General features: G+C 34.7%; 1 protein-coding gene across 1 annotated transcript in view; it reads right to left on the reverse strand.

Annotated features, from left to right (window-relative positions):
• Positions 1–1,846: 1,846 nt before the first annotated feature.
• The window catches only part of Cntn5 (contactin 5), a 1,252,743-nt gene continuing 1,231,846 nt past the window's right edge, over positions 1,847–22,743 (reverse strand). Inside the window, exons 22-25 of the mRNA XM_058570757.1 lie at positions 17,059–17,245; positions 16,491–16,603; positions 9,894–10,062; positions 1,847–4,889 (exon numbers count right to left, since the gene is read on the reverse strand). Of these exons, the coding sequence (XP_058426740.1) occupies positions 4,789–4,889; positions 9,894–10,062; positions 16,491–16,603; positions 17,059–17,245 (570 nt within the window). The 3' untranslated portion in view covers positions 1,847–4,788. The remainder of the gene's footprint in view (positions 4,890–9,893; positions 10,063–16,490; positions 16,604–17,058; positions 17,246–22,743) is intronic.

Below are 22,743 nucleotides of genomic sequence, written 5' to 3' on the forward strand. Positions count from 1 at the left end.
TCCATTATGTATAAATGCCACATTTTTTTTTATCCATTCATCCACTGAAGGACATCTAAGTTGGCCTCACAGTTTAGCTATCATGAATTGTGCTGCTATAAACATTGATGTGGCCGTGTCCCTGTAGTATGCTGTTTTTAGGTTCTTTGGGTATAGTCCAAGGAGAGGGATAGCTGAATCAAATGGTGATTCCATTCCCAGCTTTCAAAGGAATCTCCATACTGCTTTCCAAATTGGCTGCACTAGTTTGCAGTCCCACCAGCAGTGTATGAGTGTACTTTTTTCCCCACATCCTCACCAACACTTGTTGTCTGTCTTCATAATAGCTGCCATTCTGACTGAAGTGAGATGGTATCTTAGAGTAGTTTTGATTTTCATTTCTTTGATTGCTAGAGATGATGAGCATTTTTGCATATATTTGTTGACTGATTGTATATCCTCTTCTGAGAAGTGTCTTTTCAGGTCCTTGGCCCATTTATTGATTGGATTATTTTTTGGGGTGCTTATCTTGTTGAGATCTTTATATATCCTAGAGATTAGAGCTCTAGCTGATGTGTGAGGAGTAAAAATTTGTTCCCAGGATGTAGTCTCCCTGTTCACCTCACAGATTATTTCTTTTGCTGAGAAAAAAACTTTTGGAGGTTGCTTAGGTTTTTCCTGAGCTTTTTTTGTTTTATTTTTTTGCACTAACATAAAGCAGTTATATAGGTCTAAGGACAAAGTGTGAAATAAGTACACTGAGAGAATGCTTTGTTGCATATTTGTCCCCATGTCTCATCTTCTTTCTCAATGAGGCACCAAATCTTCAGGTTTTTTCTTCCATTATTTGTTCTTGAGAACATTACCCAATGTGAATGTTTGTATTTTTTCTACTACTTACACAAAAGGGGGCATATTCATTCTCCTCCACCTTATTTATTTGCTTATTTTAGCTATTCATTGGCACATTTTTGCTAGTCTATCTTAGGGGTAGATTACTGGATGTGGGACAGTTCTGTCAAAGAGTATATCTGTAAAACACCTTATTAAATAGTCCCTTTAGTAGAGTTGTATCATTTTTTCAATTGGAAAATTTTTAAAAATTAAAGTTCCCTAATGTCTGACCTACTGAGTGAGAACTCAGATGTGGGCGTTCAGGTTGAGTAGGGTGCTCACCTCGGTTTGGTGCGAGAGATTCCAAGATGATAACATTGTCTCCCCTGTATGATCCTAGAGCCTGGATAGTAGAGGAAAATATTCATAAACAATAATTTTTATGTGATTACTGGAATAATAGAAATGTATGCATGGCACTAAGGGGAGACAATAGAGCGGGTAACTCTGTCAATTAAAATGGTACCTGATACAGAATGGAATTGACTGTTCCTAATATAAAAAAGCAGAAGTATACATTTTTAAAAAACAATTTGTCTGCAAAACTGATTTAATGAAACTCCTTTCCTGAAAAGAAAGAAATTATGAATTAAACCCTGTGAACTTATCCCATCTGTACTCGTTTTTTTGCTTATTTTATTCTTTGTCATAGCTTCAAATTTTCAAGTTTTAGCTACCATGGACATCTATGGAGAGATTTTTCAACCTAAAGTCACAACAGCATGCAGAATCCTCACAATGATATGTTCAATGTGAAAACTCTGCTGTAACCAGGAGCATTCTGCACTCTGCTTGAAGCTAGTCATAGAGTTGACAGGAGAGAAGATAAAAGTCAATAAAAACAGAATTATTTATTAAAAAGATCTAATGTTACAAGAACAGTACACAGAACTATTATCTGACTGTGCCTTCCACATGTTATATACCATTATATATAGTATATATACAGATTGTATACAGTATATTTAACGGTTTGACATGGAGTCCACAGTACCTTTAGTTGGGTGTGTAAAACAGTTGCTTTCATGAAATTTTTAATTATCAGGAGTGTTGTTTTCTTCATAATTTCAATTGACATTATACAAAAATACAGTCTCTTTAGTGATTTAAGACTGTGGTTACTATCCCATCCAGGAAAAAGCTCACTTAGTACTGTAGCTGAAAAATAATGTACCTTGATAAGGAATGCTGTCTGCATTCTACAAAGTAACAAATATGTAATACATAATACATAAACATTGAAATCCTGTTTTTTAAATAGATTTATGAGGCAAAATACATATTTTGTGAATGTTGAGTAAAAACATCCCATATCTGATTCCTGTAAGAATACAACATTGACATTCTATGCGTAAATATTCTGGCAGATATGTACCATCCATCAGCTATTTGGAAATATTGATCGGTTTTAATTTGGTACTGGAGATGGAACTCAGGAGTGTTTTGCTGCTGATCTATATCCCCAGCTTTTATTTTTGTTTTTAAATTTTGATACAGATTTTATTTTTCTTTTTAAATTTTGATACAGGGTCTCTCTAAGTTGCTTAGGGCCTCACTAAATTGTTGAGGCTGCCTCGAATATACCATCCTCCTGCCTCAACCTCTCAGGTCACTGGGATTTCAGGCATGTGTCATTGTGCCTGGAGATATTGGTTAATTTTAAGTTGTCATACATCAACATATTTATTGGGTTTTGCTTTATAAAAATGTTAGTATATCTTCATTCTTGAAACCCTTCACTGAATCTAGTATAGAATATTATAGAAAAGGAAGAAAATGCTTTGGTTCATCAAATATGTAAAATTTATTTCCAATTTTTAAATAACCTTCATTTTTTTTTTCAGCTGTACAATTAGTTTTCATAAATTACATCATACTTAGGAGAGTTAGCATCCCTATATTTGCAAAGTTGAGCCTCTCCCACTTCAAAGGAGTCAGTCAAGAAAGGCCACTTCATTGTTGTTATTTAAAGGCTAACATATTCACCATCTGTAGTGTTTATTATAATCTTCTGACTAAAATAGTATTTTAAATTACTTTGTGTTTGTTCAGGAGTGTCTTGAACGTAATCTTCTCCAAACACAACGAGTAATTGAAATATATAGTTATGCTATATCTCTAAAACTAATCTTTAGGCTGTTCAGAACAGAATTCCTAATCTTGCCAGGTGTTATGGTGTATGCCTATAATCCCAGCGGCTGGAGAGTCTGAGATGGGAGGATTGGAAGTTCAAAGCCAGCCTCAGCAATGGTGAGGCACTAAGCAACTCAGTGAGACCCTGTCTCCAAATAAAATATAACATAGGACTGGAGATGTAGTTCGGTGGTCCAGTACCTCTGAGTTCAATTCCTAGTAATGCCCCCCCCCAAAAAAAAAGGAATCCCTAATCTTTCCTCTGATACTTCAATGGTTAATCAGCAATTTAAACTTAATACTGTTATGCTTAGTGGTAAAGATGCAAATAGAGTTGATAGGTTTAGATTATATAAAGGAAAATAAAGGAAAACTGCTTTTTGTTCTCATGTAAGCATCACCTGTAAGACTAGTTTCTCTAGGCTCTTTTCTGGCAAATGAGGTTGCAATGAATCTTTTCAGACATCTTCATGGGTGTAATGCCAACTCTGGCGCATCCTCATATTTTCTAGAAATTCGTGATTCATCAAGTAGAAAAATTTCACCTAGCTTTCCAACGACTATCTAGAATAACTTAGGTTCAATTTGACTTCTCAAAATAGCAAGTCGTAATCACCTCCCAAGCTACAAAATCGAGCAGTATGTGTCTGGAAGAAATAGCAGAGTCCCTATGCTGATTCTATGTTCCCACAGATTAATTTTCTAAAAATCAACTTATCCGATAGCTCTTCTTTATTTTAGTAGTTGGTAAGATTTTATAAATGGCACGGAACTTTCTGAAAAGTATTTATTTGCTGTACTTGAATCATTTTAATCCACAGACAATATGTCTGTATAATTATTTCCACAACAAATTTTCATTGTCCTTAAAATTATTTGTAGTTACAAGAAAGCATTGGATTTAATTCAAATTTGCTTTGAAAGTAGGTGGAGAAATTAAAAAGCTCTGTCTCATTTGTTATATTTTTAAGTTAGTGCCTGTGGCTTCATATTATTGTCTCAGTTTTTAGTCATCATATGTTTTTGTGACTTTAAACTCTCTTGTATTAATAAAAATAAACATTTACAATCTTCATTGCTAGATAACATAGAACTTAATGGAAAACAATAAATTCATTTGGACTTACTTTATATTTACCTTGCATGTATATTAATGGCTTATTCCCTACCCTATTATCTGGTTCTAGGGGTGCATATAGAATAGTGTATTGATAAATCTTGCAATTTCCCTATGCAATCATATAATGTTTTTGAAAAAAAATTTTGAGTATTTATTCTTTAATGGGCCACATAACTGAAGTATTTTTCATATCTCCTGCTGGTTTGGCAATTGGAATAGTTAGCTGAATAGAAAATAAAAACACTGGACTCAGAGTCTAAACAAACTTTTCATTCTTGGTTTTGTATTTGTTTTTGAAACAGACCTGCTAGTTACCACTTAACAAATGGATGGCACATACTCAGAGTCATCAGATATAAAATCAAATTCCAACATATTAAAAAAATTCAGAATACATTTGACAGAAATTACCTTTGCTTACAAAAATTCATTACATACAATCTGCATATTTTTATTGGACCAAGAACTGTCCTTTCCATTTACAAAAACCAAAGAGAAACCTGATGGATAAGTAATATTTTCCTCCCGACCTCCTGTAAGTGCACCATGTGTAGTCCCAAGTTTTAAAGCTTATCTCAGGGTCCTGGGTCTCCAATTAACTACACTCTATTCACTGCTGTTCTCAAGCTAAAGCAAAGAAAATCAAATTAAGTCGGCAGCTTTCACCAGGAATTTGAAGGAATCATCAATGCCAAGAGCAATGTTACTGATGATGATGTGGAGAGAGTGTGCAGGGTTGGCTGAGCGCTTGTGATTTTCCCACCTGTGAAAAAAGAAGCATCAGATGAAGCCAATTTTTGTGGTCTTATTTGGACAAGGCAAGTGTTCTTAGAATCTAGGACAAGAGTATATTATCTGTCCCTTTAATGAGTGGTTTTTTTGTTTGTTTTTGCAGGGGTACTGGAGATTGAACTTGGGGGCACCGAACCACTGAGCTACACCCCATTTTTTTATATTTCATTTAGACAGGCTCTTACTGAGTTGTTTAATGCCTTGCTTTTGCTGAGGCTGGCTTTGAACTCATGATCCTCCTGCCTCAGCATCCTGAGCTGCTGGTAGTGAGTGTTCTTCATACTTTGGGAACCTCAGACCATGTCTTATTTCCTAAGTTGCAAGGAGAGCAGAAACGTTTATGCAACACTGTATTGAAAAATCTAAGTCATGCTAACAAACGCATCAAACCAGGAGATTTAGTGTAATCTCCATTAATGATGTGCTGATGGAAAACATCCCAGGTCCCTGAATGTAAAGTAATTTTGTAGAACATACTTCAGGAAGTGGAGCATAAATAATTAGCAAAAGTGTGAAGCAACATGAACTCATAATTTAATTACTTCTGTTAATTTTTAAAATTTAATGACATTTATTTATGGGTCTTTGATTATTTCAATTGATTGAGCTTAAATTCTAGATACTCATGCCAAACTTGGTAAAGGTTGGTTTTTCATCTTTCTTTCTTACACTCAGGAGATTTCTTTTTGAGACCAAAACGTTACATGCACTTAATTGCATTAAATTAACTGATCTGAGTTGATTAGTCTGAAGTAGCTCCAGTAGCTCCACATGGCCACAAATTAAGAATGATTTTTTTTTTAAATTTTTTATTGTGGGTTGTTCAAAACATTACAAATTTCTTGACATATCATATTCCACACTTTGATTCAAGTGGGTTATGAACTCCCACCTTCACCCCATACACAGATTGCAGAATCACATCAGTTACACATCCATTGATTTACATATTGCCATACTAGTGTCTGTTGTGCTCCGCTGCCTTTCCCATCCTCCACCCTCCCCTCTCCCCACCTCTCCCCTCCCCTAAGAATGATTTTTAATGCTACCTTCAAGAATGGTATTTTAAGCCAGAAGACTTCTAAAATATCATTATGATCAACATGTAATGAATACTCACTGTATCACAAGCACTGTATTAAGCCCTTTATAAATATTATATTATTTGATTCTCACAACAACCAACTTCAGTAAAAACTATTGTGTATCTATCTTCCTGTTGAACTTGGGAGGATTGGTATTTAGAAAGAGGATAGAACTTGCTTAAAGTTCCTGAGCTAGGAATTAGTACATCTGTGATGCCTTAATGTTGTCTATCTTAAAACAGTGTTGGTTATAATCTTAAGAATAAGGATAAAATATTCCACCTAGTTTTTGGACTCTTCTGTCAAGTTCTCTCCTCTGACTGGATTGAATATAATGGAATCATAATGGTGATTTTTTTAAAGAGATAGTCTAAATTTATTTTTTTAGATTTTTTTTTCTAAATTTATTTTTCATATGCCTACTTAAGAGGTAAAAAAAATGGAGTATTACTCTGCATTAAAAAATGACAAAATCATAGAATTTACAGGGAAATGGATGGCATTAGAGCAGATTATGCTAAGTGAAGCTAGCCAATCCCTAAAAAACAAATGCCAAATGTCTTCTTTGATATAAGGAGAGTAACTAAGAACAGAGTAGGGTCGAAGAGCATGAGAAGAAGATTAATATTAAACAGGGATGAGAGGTGGGAGGGAAAGGGAGAGAGAAGGGAAATTGCACGGAAATGGAAGGAGACCCTCAGAGTTATACAAAAGTACATACAAGAGGAAGTGAGGGGAAAGGGAAAAATAATACAAGGGGGACAAATGAATGCCAGTAGAAGGGGCAGAGAGAGAAAAGGGGAGGGGAGGGGAGGGGAGGGGGGATAGTAGAGGATAGGAAAGGCAGCAGAACACAACAGACACTAGTATGGCAATATGTAAATCAATGGATGTGTAACTGATGTAATTCTGCAATCTGTATATGGGGTAAAAATGGGAGCTCATAACCCACTTGAATCAAAGTGTGAAATATGATATATCAAGAACTATGTAATGTTTTGAACAGCCAACAATAAAAAATTAAAAAAAAAGAGGTAAAAAAAATTGGTAAAAAACACGCAAAATTGGCAACTCTTTCTTTGAAAATTTGCATAACTAATGCAATAAGAAAACTTATTAATCAACATGTTGGAGAATTTTAGATATAGTTCAACTTGTACAATAGGAGTTTATCGTGAAATTCATAATCGCATGTGAACTGTAAAGGGAGATGACAAAGCCTTACTGGAGTTCTATGTATATGCAAATACATAGAAAATGGAAAAAATTTCTTTTCTATATATTTGAAAGTGACTGTCTTCTTCTTAAACTAACTTACATGACATTTTTATAAAAGCGTTTCACTTTCAGAATGGTAAGTAGAGTCTATATCTCAAATTCTAAGTGAAATCTACAAAGCTGTCTTTTTTGTAGAGCAAACAATACAAATGGAGTGGGGAGGAAAAACAAAACAAACAAACAAACAAACAAAAAACCTCTCCACACACAGCATCAGCTTGAGCTATAAAAACTATTTCACTTGGACAAGTCATTCAATTTCTTAGACATTTGATTTTTTGGAATATAAGAAAAAAAACAATCATTGCTTAGGCTTTATGAGTCTAAAGTAGATAATACTAAGAGATTTCATATTATTGAAACACAGAAAATGGATTACACTGGCCAAGATGTTATTAACTAAACCATTAAAGTTGCCATTTCCCCCCATAGAATAGAAGTAATAATTAAAATAAATGTGAGAATTAAGGTCTTATATAAGTACTTCCAAGCTTGGGACTGAACTTATTCAGAGGATGCTATAGAATCTGATTGCATTAGAATTAAAAGGAAACTTCTAGAATCATAGAGTAATATCATTCCTAATTGGAAGGATAAAGTAATGTATGGAAAACACGTAGCATGGTTCCAAGAACATTTTGAGGTCTTAATAAATGCTCATTGTGTTGTTAGAAATTTGACACTTCTGAAAGAAGAAGAGTTGTTATTATTTTTTTTTTTGAAACATGAAAAATATCTTTTGCCTTTCAAGGTGCTCTTGAAAATTCGGCACCCTCACCTGAACAGTTCAATTGTGAATTAATCAGCACAGAGACATTATTACCATTCTTGCTGTTGAAACTGCACATTTATAAAGGAATCAGAGTGTATTAAATTTTTGTATGACCACAATATACTTAAATTTCGACTTGTATTCCTGAAAATGTCAGTTTCCTACATCTTGTATTACAGTTTTTGGTGAAAAGTTAAAATATAACAAAGAATTCACCTAAATTCCTTTATTGTTAATGTTATCTTCATGTTTAATTGTCTTTTAAAACACATTTTTTCTCATTTTAAATATAGAAATGATATAACCTTTCCCCTAAGCACTTCAATGTATGTTTCTAAAGAATAAGACAATTTCTCATATCACAAAAGCGTGATTTCTACAAATTGATGTTGCTGTAATCTTTTCTAATATACAGACAATCAAATTTTATCAATTGTCCCAATAATGTCCTTTATCTCATTTTGTATTTTTAATGCAGAAATTTGGAGTTTATTAAATAGTATGTTTTCTTCAGAGTCTGGTATCATTCATTTCTCTATTTTATTTGCCATCCATTCATTTTGTGACATCAAAAAATAACATAAGCAATACCTCTTTTCTGATTTCAAGTTGGTCAATGTATTAAATAGTGCCATATACACAGAGCCTTAGAAGATATCATCAGAAACTTCCTTTTATGTTGATCATTCTGTGTGGAAATGACTTCTCAACAAATAATACTCATAATTAACCATTAAGTGAACACCATTTAATACAAGGTTTTTTTATTTTTTTTTTTTATTTTTTTTTTATTGTTGGTTGTTCAAAACATTACATAGTTCTTGATATATCATCTTTCACACTTTGCTTCAAGTGAGTTATGAACTCCCATTTTTAGCCCATATATAGATTGCAGAATCACATCAATTACACATCCATTGATTTACATATTGCCATACTTGTGACTGTCATGTTCTGCTACCTTTCCTATCCTCTACTATCCCCCCTCCCCTCCCCTCCCCACCCGATCTCGTCTAATACAAGGTTTTAATGAAAAATTGCCCAATACTTTCTCAGAGATTTGCATATCTAATTAAATCTTTTTTGGCTACTTTGACAAAATGGTTTCTTCTAATTTTATAAAATCTCCCTTCCTTTAGTTAGTTTTGTCGTACTGGGACAATAATGATTGTGGTGGTAGATATTCAGGTATCCTTGGAGATAAACTACCTAGATTTGAATTCTGGTTCAGCAATAGTGTGATCATGGGCAAATTACTTAGGTGGCATTTTTCCTGTTTTACAGAGAAAAATCTCATGTGATTGTTACTAAGATTGAATAATATGTGTATAAATTTTTTTGTGCCTGTTATATAGTAAAGGCTCAGAAAACAAGAAATTAATATTGCTTATAATAACTATGGGGTTCAGTAATATAATTTGTTTAGAAGTCAAACATCAAAATTTAAAGTTTAAAGGGAATACTTTTAAAATAATCTAACAATAAGAACAATCAAGATAATAGAGAAGTAGGTACATCAAATGGGTGCAATATTACTTTAAAAGCAATATTTCAAAAGCCAATTTGGCCAGCAAGGTACTACTTGAGACCAAGATTGAATTCTCATAAATAAGTACATTCTAAAAAAATTATTAACTGCTTTCAAGATTTGTAGAAATTCTGAAATTGTGAGCAAATTACCATGGCTCATACAGATTGTAGGAGGAGGTGGAAATCAAAGAAGAGAAACCCCTCCAAAAAAATATCTGAACTGTGCAATCCATCATTCAGTTTTGATGAGGTTTTTATCATCTTGCATTGCAGGTGGCCACCATATTAAGCCTGTTAGATTAAAACTTACCTGAATACGATGGTACCCTGATTTGGGAACTAGCTGTTCCATCCCCTCCTTCGCTGTATGCTCGGACTTCAATAATATAGACTCCAGCATCGGGGAGTGGTACTACTGCTTGAGGTTTCTGCGTTTCAATGACTTGACTGTTGCTGTGACCCTCTTGCCTATAAAAAACCTGTGAGGAGTAACAGAGGTTCAACATTTGAAATTCAGTTGAGGATTACAAATGCTTACTGTCTATATCTGTATGTCACATTCTGAGCTAAGCGCAAGACGCTTACTGCTTAGAGGTGTAAGCAAATGTAATACATGTGTTATACACTGCAATGAAAATATACTTAGGGAGCCATGGAAGTCAAGAAAGAGTTTAATTCTGTCTTGGGCTTTACGAAATCCTTTCTAGAAGAGGTGATGCCTGAGCTAAGTATTTGAAAATGAATAGAGTTTACCAGTTGGAGAATACAGACAGTAATAAGATTAAAAATACACCTAGCTGATAAGAAACCGTGGCACTGGAGTATGGAATTGAGAGAAGATAGATATGGATAGTGAGAAATGAGACTGGAGAAGTAGGTAGTGAGGAGACACACCATAAAAAATCTTTTATATCTGGTTATTGAAATGAATAATATCCCAAGGGAGATTTAGAAGCTTTGTCTTTAAACTCTTTGAAAAGAGTGAAGAGAGAACTTAAACGTGTTAACAAATCCTTAAGAATTCAGGAGATGGTTGAAAAGTTAAAATTGTTTTAATTTTTATTTTGATGATGGTTTGCTTTTTGGTGAACTGATATCAGGATAATACAGGGTGGCAAATTTGAAGTTTTTTTTTTTTTTTTTTTTTTTTTTTTTTGACATCTGCTCATGGTGCTGTAAACAGGCATGCATTTGGTAAATTCATCTACAGAGCAGGACACAGTGTTATCCTGTGTTTACATATCACAAAATTAATGGCATAGGTGGGTTCAGGTAGCTCATAATATCATCTGTCTAGTTAGAGTAAAAACTTTGTTAGTAATTATTTTGATGACTTTAGAGCTATTTTACTATATTGTGCTAGTCTAAGTGCTTTTGCCTCTAATAATAGTTCAGTATAATTTTTGGAGGTATAATAGTCAAATAGCAGCAGTTAAGAATGTTTAAATGCATTTTTATTCATTTTCATTGTCTTTATACATTTTCATAGTTATTGGAATTATAATATGATTGCTTTGCATAATGGAAATAGAAATGGCTTTGTAGTCATACAAGTCTGGATTCAAAACAATTTCCTACAAAATAAAGTGAAACAAAACTAATCTCCTAAACCTTCCTGGCTGGATAAATTCCAACAAATTACTAACTTTTCTTGATCTGCATTCACTTGCTGGTAGAAAATGGTGCCACGTAGTTTATGGATTTGTTAGAAGAATGAAATGAGAAAGTGCAAAAATACCTAGCACAGGACCTGGTGCATGTAAGCTTAATAAGAAAAAGCTATTCCCAGCCATGTGTGGTAAAGCCTGCCTGTAATCCCAGCAGTCTGGGAAGCTGAGGCAGGAAGATTCCAAGTTCAAAGCCAGCCTCACCCACTTAGCAAGGCCCTGTCTCAAAATAAAAGGAGCTGGGAATGTGGCTTAGTGGTCAAGCATCCCTGGGTTCAATCCCCTGGTTCAATATATGTATATATATTCTTATGAAAAATGTGTTAATGTGTTTTGAGTTTGAACTAACTTATATACAAGAAAATAAACTCTAGAAAAGCAATCTTTTCTTATCTTGAATCTGTCTTTACTCAATCCTTCTGTGTTTTATTAATATATACTTCCTTCATCTTTTGTGGGCTGAAATTTACTTCAAGGTCTATAGAAGGAAGTGACTTCTTCTCTGTGGAAGGAGGTGACTTCTCTTGAAAGCATAACATATTGTATACTTATATCTACTGAAATGCTTTTTGGGAAGGATGCCATAGTCTCAATGAAAATGCAAAGTGATAAGTGCATCACCAACCATGTATCGGGCATCTCATGTAGGCAAGCCCATAGCTGTATACTGGAGATTCATGAAAACAAGACCATGCTTCCTGACCTCATGGTACTTAACAGTCTAATATTGGAGACAGATGCAATTCAATGAAGAGTGGTATCTACTACAATAGGAAATGTGTATGGTGTCAGGGCAGTGCAGAGTGAATTCTTAGATTTGAGGAATCACGAACACTTTCTGGAGGATGTCTATAACAGTATTTTTAGGTTTAAAAATGACAAATATGTCAGAATTTATGCTTCCAATTTTGACTATAGCACTCTAATGAATTAGAATTTGATTATATACATGAGGCAATTAGAAATCAAATTTATGAGATGGGAAAGTATGTAAATTGGTGAGGATTGGCAGGGGAGTAGCTGTTTTAGAGGACACTGTTATTATGGTTCAATAAATTACAATTTTTATGACAAAGAATAATGAATCCAGCAATGCATATCTAATGTTGCTGTAAAATAGAGTTAAAGGAAACCTTGTGGATCAGTTGAGATTTAAGAACAAAAGGTAAAGGCAGCAAAAATAAAATTAGTTAATGGTCATAAAAGGAGTTTAAAAATTACTTGTGGCTTTTACCAATATATCCACAAAGATATAGTGCTATGTTCAATAAGTAGGTATATTAATTGAAAAGTTAAACTAATAGTTAAATTTTGGTGCTTTTAGGGAATCTTGGCTCATTTTAAATTCCTTCCCTTATATAACCACTGAGACTCATTGTAAATTCCTGTCCTAAAAATAGAAAAAATGAAGGTAAGAAATATAAGATGAAAGAATTAAGACATGTCAAAAATAATTATTGACCAAAAGGAGGTAAGGGAGACCTTTGAGACTCTGGACATTCACAGATTGGCAGGTATGGTGACAGTTACTTTTCTGCATAGAGAAAATTGTCTAATGTTGACTATTCTCAAATTCTATCAAAAAACTGAGAGCATTGGGTTATTCAAATGGATAATCCTAGAAAAAATTTAATTGGGATTGTAATTCTTAAAGGCATGATCTGTAAGTGGCTCTTCTATGTGTCTAAATGGCTCAATGGTAACAATATTGAGAAAAATGCACCAAAAATATAACAGAATAAAATTTTTTGCTGGTTATAAGTGCCCCTAAGAAGAAAAGATCCTTTTAAGGTCGAGCATCTTGGGAATAGTTGATGAAGACAACCACTCTTCATAGAGGATGAAGAACCCAGAGCACAGTGGCAACAAGATAAAGTGAAGCAGGGCAAATCAAAATTGCATAAATTCCTTTATTATTATTATTTTTTTTTTGTTCCAGGGATTGAAATTGGGGGTACTCGACCACTGAGCCACATCCCCAGCTCTATTTTGTATTTTATTTAGAGCCAGGATCTCACTGAGTTTCTTTAGTGTCTTGCTGTTGTTGAGGCTGGCTTTGAACTCACGATCCTCCTGCCTCAGCCTCCCAAGTGGCTGGGATTACAGGAGTGCACCACTATGCCGGACTTTTTTTTTTAATCAAGCATAATCAAATGTACATGATATAATGAAACTCATGTACCCATGACCCAAATTAAGCTGTTATATATGTCTTTGTAATTTGTGGAAACACAGCAAAGATTGACTTCTATATTTGGAATTGATATAAGATGAAAGAAGCACTGTAAAATACAAGAAATTGGAGGTGGCCATAACTCAGAAGATCTCCAAGGAGATGGAGAAATATAGGAGTGGGCTTCCAGATCCTATGGTGTGTGAAATACATTGGTGTAAGTGTGCACACATCTCAGGAGGCTACTAGGCCTTCATTTATAAGTTGCATAAGCAACCAAAACTATGTTGATGGATACCATAATAATTAGAAAATCCTGGACCTGATTACTCTGTTAGCATTATAAATAGGTAGAAAAAGAGAGGTGCAAAGTGGGTATATATGTTAAGGGATTGTAAATCTAGGAAAGGATATTTTCTAGCTGCTTACCAGAAAAACTAAAACAAAAATTTTAAAAAACAAATTGTTTATATAGCCTTAGGCCCTTGTCCTCAGTTTTTTTCCAACTGTTTGTTTCTTTTCTGAAGGGGAAAAAAGTTTCTCTCTATAGGAAAATGGATATTTACACAAGTGAGGGCATAGTCCTGGGGCATTCAGTATTTATTTTCTTTTTCAGTTGGGCATTAAAATCTGTATGAGGAAACAAGGCATAGATAAATTGGCTATTTACTTTATAATCTTGATAAACTTCTTTCATGGTGTTAAAAAACAAACAAACAAACAAAAAAACAACCTCCATTCCCAAGATCATTAAGAAGAATTTTGAGAGAATTTACTTTAGTTCATAGTTTTGTTATTGGCATTTCTGAAGTAAGGCCACTAACATATTTATAATATGTGCCCAAATTACCAAGGATTGTAGATATAGACCCTGAATGAATGAAATTACCAAAATACAATATTCTTAATGCAAGACAATTTGGGGGGGAGATACCAAGTTAGTGAAACTTTTATTTGAAGTTTTTATTCCACTTTCCTAGTCATTTATAAATAATGCATTGATAAAATATTGCAGTTGATCTCAGATTGGGAAATGTAAATAAAATAAAGTGGCACTGGCTAATTGACCAGAAAAAGTCATGAATATGATAAATAAGTTATCAAGTTTTATTCAACCTATCAAATAGGTTATCTTAAGTGGGAATAAATTGTGTTAATATATCTTAAGGTCTATGTAAAACGGACATCTCTTTTCCAACAATTTTCTGGTTCTTCATAATTTTCTTTTGCTTACTAATAGAAGCTGTGATATTTTGAAATTATTGCTATTAATATAGACTACTTAAAACCCCAACAAATCCAGAATCTCTTGAGCAGTCTCAAAAACACAGCAGTGAGAAATATTGCACTAAGTAATGCTTTATGTTTATCTGAATGGGTTCTATTTTAATGAGGTACCTAAAATCATGATTCCTGCAACTAGCCATATATGTTTTTACCTCGATGTTTCTGGAATTTTAATTTGCCTTTCTAGTTCAGGAGATTGCTTGCCAGTGTCCTAATGATAGTAAGTTGGTTTCTGAATGGTGTGTCAACATTTCTGAAAACGCTACTACTCCTAATCATTGAAAGTTATATTTGCTTTAGAGGACAGGTTATGAGGACATGGTCTTTTGGAAAGATTTAGATAAGAGAGTGCTACAGGAAAGACCCCCAAAAGGGGTTGTTTACTGTTATGGTTTAGATATGACATGGCCCACAAAACTCATGTGTGAGACAATGAAAGAATGTTCAGAGGTGAAATGATTAGATTATGAGAGGTGTAACTATTAATCCATTGACACGGATTAACTAGGTGGTAACTGTAGGCAGGTAGGGTATAGCAGGAGGAGGTATATCACTTGAGGTGTGCTTTTGGGGTTTGTATTTGTGCCTGATGAATAGAGCCTTCTCTGCTTTCTTGTTACTTGGTTCCCATGTTCTAAGCTGCTTTCCTCCACCCAACCCTTCTGCTATGATGTTCTTATATCTAGAGACCAAGTGTGGACTAAACCTCTGAAATTGTGAACCAAAATAGACATTTTTCTCCTTTACTGTTCTCCTCAGGTCGTTTGGTCACAGCAACACAAAAGCTAACTAAAACACCCACCTATTACCAAAAGATCAAATTCAATATTCCTGAGGATTAGAGTCAGATTTGAGTATGTGTGTGAGAGTTTTGTGATATATACTAATTATGGTAAGAAATGCTGCAGGTTGTGTCTTAAAATATTAAGGAGAACTCCTTATCAAAACAATGTATTTCCCATTTATGACTTCAGTTTTTAAGTGTCAGAGTTTTGGCACTTCATACACACAACACATTGTATGATCATCTCTGATAGCAGAAAACACACCAATAATAATAATGCTTTTCAGTCTACATATTGTTACTAAAGTATTTTCAAATCTACAAATAATATTCAACTAATAATTTTGTCTGGAGTTTAAGATAAAAATTGAAGCTGATTTTTCTGGAACAAGATTTTGAAAGTAAGCAAATTCAATGTATAGACCTCATGTATTTAAAGATCAAGGTTGTTTTTTAAAAACAAGCTGAGTAGATGTCTTCCTATTTCAGAGCTCTGGTTGGCATATGACAGGATAAGTGTGAGAAGTGTCTTGGAGCTTGCCGTCTCTCTCCATGGACTCTTTCCTATCTAGCATGCTGGCCCTAGCATTTCTTTCTTGTGTTTCTTTGTTAATAGTAAGTCTTTCTATTCAGTCTAAGATGTCCAGTCTTTGCCATCTGCCAGAAGTTTGTGTGTGGGAAGATGTGCCAGGATCCTCTGCCTGGCACCATGTGTCATGGAGCTATTCATACTGAATGATTCTCACACTGAATTCAGACTGTTGTTGCTTTTCCTACTCCTTCCCTTCCTGTGCCTTGTGCAGTGTGGGTACGGAGTGTGACTGCCTTGGCCTCCTCCACCTGTAGGCAGGTGCCTCATTCTAAGATCTAGACCGAAAATGACTTAGAGAATACAAAAGGCTTATTAGTGGGCCTTTTTATGCCTCGTTAATGGTCTGTCTTCACAAGAACGACTTTTGGGATGAATGTGTATGCCAGGAATGAAGAAACACTCACCTTGTAACCCATGACTTCTGATTCATTGGCTAAAGGTCTGACGGGCTCCCAGCCCAGAGACACCTGAGAGCCTTGTTGCTCCCACTGGAGGTTGCTAGGTGCTTGACTGGGGGCTGCAAAATAAGAGAAAGTGAACTGACAAGGATTCTTAAATATGTGTCTTCATTTAAATCCTTTCAAGTATTTTAGACTTTTCACGTGTTTAGTAGTTGGCCAGCCCCCTAGGCTTCCTTCCAGCTGGAGTCAGATAAGGAGGGTTTTGCTCTAGGAGTGTCATTTTAATAGCTCCTCTACTGAGCTTTTGAACTTGAATCCTTTTATCTGCCTTTGGTGTCAGAATCGCTTAGCCTTGTTTCACAGGAAGATAACCTTTATCTACTGTGAATGCAAAAATTTCTGAGCTAGTTTTGGAATTCAGATCTAAGCACTGAAGCAAGACTATGAATCACCTCCCCCCACCCCCGCAACCCGCCTTTGACTCTGCTTATTATGTACCTCACATGGCTTTCAGAAACATGAAAATGTGTTTCCTTTTTGTCTGAAACAAACAAAAGCCCAGGTCACTTACGGGATTTCTTGGTGGTTGCACTCACTTCACTGCTAGGTGGCCCGTATCCAGCTCCATTGTAAGCCCGAACTGTGAAGTGATATAACGTATTTCCTTCTAATCCTGTCAGGATGATAAATGACTCATTCCCCCTAGTTTTGACTGTTTCTGCTGCATCTTCTTGTTCCATGTCTTTCCAGTAACCAACCTGTCAAGAAATTATCAAATGACAAATTAATTTTGAAGTGTGCCTTGAGATTATGATTGCTTGAATATTTAGAAATTTTTTTTCTGGATGTTGCCTGCAGCCACCCCGGGAAAGAAATCATCCCTATATGACCCAATTATCAGGACTTACTAATGAGATCAAAACTGCATCCCTGGCCTGATTTGTATGTTTGAATCACCACTACTACCAAAGCAGCACTCGGCAAAGCAACAAAGGATGAGACCTCACAGCCCTGGCCCAGTGGTGTGAAAGAGATACAAATGCACTGTGATATTTTTGAAGACTCATTCAAAGAAATAGCCTGTGAAAGGAAAAGCACTTCTGCAATCAGAACAATTTACTGTGTTTCAAAACCAGGAAACCTTGCATGAATTAGGTGAGAAAATAGGTATGAACAATATTTCCTTTTGGGCTTTACATAAAGGTGAATCTCACAAGCTGTATTAGTTCAGTGCAGAGAAGATGAAAGAATACCCACAATATCTTGGAGTAAATTAAGTGTAGATAAATAGTATTATTTGGCTATGGAAGAATGACAGAATGAAACAGCTTTCTATTGAAGCGTGGATTGTGCATTGAGATCATCTTTCCCTGTTTTGAGTTCATGGTGGATGGTCTCATACCTTTGTTTCCCTGAAAAGCTAAGGCTTAACTCTGCTCAAACACTAGAATTTATCCCTGCCTCAATTCATGGAAGATTAATCCTCCCAACACCCTGCACTGTACCCATTTCATCTGCCTTCAAGGGCCTTGTCTACTGTGATGTCTATAAATCCAAACATTTTCCAGATTTGTTTTCAGCTACGGTTTCTGGTAAACAATGTGAATAGTGAGGAATTTGAATTGGAAGATGCTCTGAAGCATGTGTAGGATTGCCACTTCCATTTGTGACCATAGGAAGTCACTATGGGCTCTGATCTCAAGAATGAACACAGGGAAGAGAGGACTAAAGGGGGCACCTTGAATGAAATTGACCAAATTTGTTGTTATATTATGTGCATGTATGAGAATTTAAACATATTTTGTATAATTATAATGCACAATAGAAATACATAAAATAAATTTTAAAAGAATGAACATGTGGATTGCTATGACTTTTTAAAATTTTATTGGTGTATAATGAGTACACATAATGGATTCAGTGTGACATACTGACATATGCACATAATTTGGTCACTTTCATTCCCTAGTCTCTCCCTTTGCCCTTTCCTACTCCCTTCCTCTGGTCTCCTGTCTCTACTTAACTGGTCTCTCTTCTAATTGTATGAGATTTCCCCACCTTCACTTTTTTTTCATTTTATTCTCTCCAACTTTCACATTTTGAAAGAAAACATACTCATCCTTGACTTTGATTCTATCTTATTTTACTTAATGTGATGCTCTAAATTTTCATATATTTTCCTGCAAATGACATAGTTTCATTCTTCTTTATGGCTGAATAAAACTCCATTTTTTTTTTTTTTTTTTGTGTGTGTGTGTGTGTGTATCTTCTTATCCATTTATTCACTGATGGACACCTAGGCTGGTTCCATAGTTTTTCTTTTGTGAAGTGTGCTGCTACAAACATGGGTGTGAATGTACCACTGTACTATGCTGGTCTTTAATTCTTTTTGATAAATGAGTAGCAGTGATCCTCACAACATGCTTGCCAGCAATTAGTACTTGTATTCTTGAAGCTTGTAATTCTGATTTGAGTGAGATAAAATCTCAGTGTAGTTTTGATTTGCATTTCCCTGATTACTAATGATGATGAACATTTTTTCATATACTTGTTCCTTTGTATTTCTTCTTTTGAGAAGTGCCTGTTCAGTTCATTTGTCCATTTATTGATTGGGTTACTTCGGGTTTTTTTAGTGTTAAGTTTTTTGAGTTCTTTATATATGGTTCTAGATATTAATCTTCTTATCAGAAGAGTCGTTGGCACAGATTTTTCCCATTCTGTAGGTTCTCTCTTCATGTTTAAATTATTTCATTTGCTGTGCAGAAGCTTTTTAATTTGATGACATCCCTTATTAATTCTTGCTTCTATTGCCTGAACTTTAGGAGTTGTATTGAGGAATTAAGTTTCAGGCACTTATGTGTTGGATTATTGACCCTGTATTTTCTTCTATAAGTTGAGATGTTTCTTGTCTTGTACCTGGTCTTAGATACATCTTGATCTGACTTTGTTGAGGTTGAGAGATGGGGATCTAACTGTGTTAGTCTACATAAGGGCAACAAGTTTTTCCAGCTCCATCTTTTTTTAAAGAGACTAACTTCAATGTACATTTCTAGCATCTTTGTCAAAGTTCAGATGACCGTACTTGTGTGGTTTTGTCTATTTTCCATTCTGGTCTCTGTATGTATTTTTATGCAACTACTATACTATTTTTTATTATTATAATGTTTCAATTTAATTTAAAATCAGGTATTTTAAATTAAAACCTCCAGCATTGCTCTTTTTGCTTTGTATTGCTTTGGATATTCTCAGTATTTTATTCTTTTTTATGAATTTTAGGATTTTTTTCCTAGTTCTGTGAAGAATGTCATTTTATCACAATATTTCAAAGGACCCAACCAATCTAGGTGCTGTCCTAAGGCAAAGTGAAAGAGAAATGGGGAGAGGACAAAGAAGTTACAAATTTCATCTGAAGCTTTATGAAATGAAGACTGTTATCTGTTGGTCATATTTTTCTTGTATTATTTCATATATATTTATAAGTTTGAAAAAACCTTATTCTCATGTTTTACACAGAGCGTGTTATTGCTAAGTGACTTTCTACTACAGTTTATTAGAGGAGGAACAAACTTTCACCCAGAGATTGGACAGATTGACTGATGGAATTTTCTTTGGGCTTCCCGTTATGGGAGAGGGCAGACTGCATTTTAATCTGTGAAAGATATAATTGCATTATGTTTGTATGCAATATCATTGATACAAGTTGATACTTTTGGGGAGCTGATGAATAGGGAAAATAATGCATATGGATATTAAGTGACTGAATGGATAATGTATATTACAGTTCAACTGTTCAACATCCATTTCACCCTAATTCTAGTGTGTGTATTATACTGATGAAGATGGAATACTAAAATTCATATTTCTATGGCTACCTAGCAATTAGAGTCTTGATGTGTTTAGATTCAGTCAGTCAGATGCAGGTGCATCAAATTTGAAAGTTATAAGTGAGATGAAGGTGAACTTTTGCCTTTTTTTGTGTGTGGGGGTGGGGGGAAGCCCAGTAATGGGGGCATTTGGGCTTCCTTGCAGTAGCATTAATACATGTCTCATTGCTTACCTATTGGCCTTATGAAAGTCAAGAGGCAGCTCACAGGGCAACCATTTTGCTGGTGTAAATCATAGTAGACATAGTCGGATGCAGGAAGTGGCAAGAATAAAATCCCTTGGGATGAGGGTGGTTTCCTCAGCGTGGCGCCATCTTGATCATGGTGGCCTCCTAACCAAGACAGTGGCATATGCTTCTGGAGCTGGTGGTTTCTTGATTTTAGAAGACTTCAGTCTCACCTCTAAGGGCTTAGTTCTATTGCTTGGCTTTGAGGGTTATTCTTGAAAGACTACCATGAATTCTGTTGACTTCACACTCTCAGTAATTTTGTAAGTCAATTATGCCTGTCATAAAACACTCATGCTAAAAGCTAGTTAAAATAAATCAGTTCTTCACAATTAAACCCTCCCTAATATACCTATGGATATTTGATTTATATATAACAAAGACTAATAAAATGATCAAATCCTATTTCTTAGCCCCATCTTCCCAATGAATTGAATGAACATAGTTCAGTGACTGAAATTTGAAAATTTCTTTTTACAAATGAGAAAACTTGTTATATGTACAAAATGAGACTAGATTCTTATCACTCATTCTGCACAAAAATCAACTAGAAATGAATCAAAGATTTTCAAAATAGAAACTATGCAACTCCTAGAAGAATAGATAGAGTCAACACTCCAGCATATATGCACAGGGAGTGACTTTCTTAATAGGACCCCTAAAACTCAGGAAATAATACATGCGATGGCATAAAATTAAAAAGCTTCTGTATAGCAAAGGAAATAATTGAGACTGTGAAGAAAGAACCTACATAATGAGAGAGAAATATTTGCTAGCCATTCTTCTGATAGAGGATTAGTATCCAAAATATAAAGAACTCAAACTTAACACCATAAAACCAAATAACCCAATTAAAAAATGGGCAAATAAACTAAAAAATACTTCTCAAAAGAAGAGTTATAGCCAAGAAATATATGAAAAAATCTTCAACATCATTAGCAATTAGGGAAATGGTAATCAAATCTATACTGACTGATCTCACTCCAGTCAGAATAGCAGCCATGAAGAATACAAATAATAAATGCTGGAAAGTATGTGAATAAAAAAGAACAGTTTGACACTGTTTGTGGGATTGTTAATTAGCAACTACAATAGAAATCAGTATTGAAGTTCCTCAAAAGACTAGGCATGGAACAACCATATGACCCAGCTATGTCACTCCTCAGTAGATTTCCAAAAGATCTAAAATCAACATACTACAAGGCATGTAGCCACATCAATATTTATAGCAGTCCAATTCATAATGGCCAAATTATGAAACCAGACTAGGTGTCCATTAGTGGATGAATGGTAAATAAAATGTATATATACAGAATTGAGTTTTATTCAACCATATAAAGAATAAAATTGTTATTTGCTAAAAAAATATATGGAACTCAAGAACACTATATTAAGTGAAATCGGCCAATCTCAAAATCAAACATGTTTTCTGTCATACTGAAGCTAGAGAGGAAAAAGAAAAAGGTGTGGTGGGGGAAAATTGAAGGAGCATCAGTAGAGTAGAGGAAAGGGACCAAGGGAGGGAAAATGGGAAATACTGGGGAATCATATTGGCTAAACTGTATTGCCATATTGTGTGTATTTATGAATATATGACAAATATCACCATTATGTACAACTATAATGTACCAATAAAAATATGGAAAAACTTGATTTTTTTTGTTCATGACAGTAGAGTATATTTTGACATATGAGTATAACTTTCCATTCTTGTGGTTGTAAATTATGTGGAGTTACTCAGGTCATGTATTCATATATGAACATAGGAAAGTTATTTCCAATTCATTCTATATTTCCTAATTGCATCCCCCCTCCTTTCCCAGGTTCCTCTTTGTCTAATTCAATGAACTTCTATTCTTTCCTCCCTCCCTCGCTCATTGTGTGTTAGCATCTGCAATATCAGACAAGATAGTTGGAGCTGGGGGTAGCATGGCCTTAGACAGTATCTACGTATCAGAAAGAACATTTGGTCTTTAGTTTTCTGGGATTGGCTCATATAACATGATAGTCTCTAGTACATCCATTTACCAGAAAATTCCATAATTTCATTCTTTATGGCTGAGGAATATTCCACTCTGTATATATACCACATTTTCTTTATCTGTTCATCTGTTGAAGGGCACCTAGGGTGGTTCCACAGTTTAG

This window comes from Marmota monax, unplaced genomic scaffold (genome assembly GCF_021218885.2).
Source record: "Marmota monax isolate L192 unplaced genomic scaffold, Marmota_monax_Labrador192_F-V1.1 WCK01_AAM20220418_F8-fsc00045, whole genome shotgun sequence".
Taxonomy (NCBI): Eukaryota; Metazoa; Chordata; class Mammalia; order Rodentia; family Sciuridae; genus Marmota; species Marmota monax.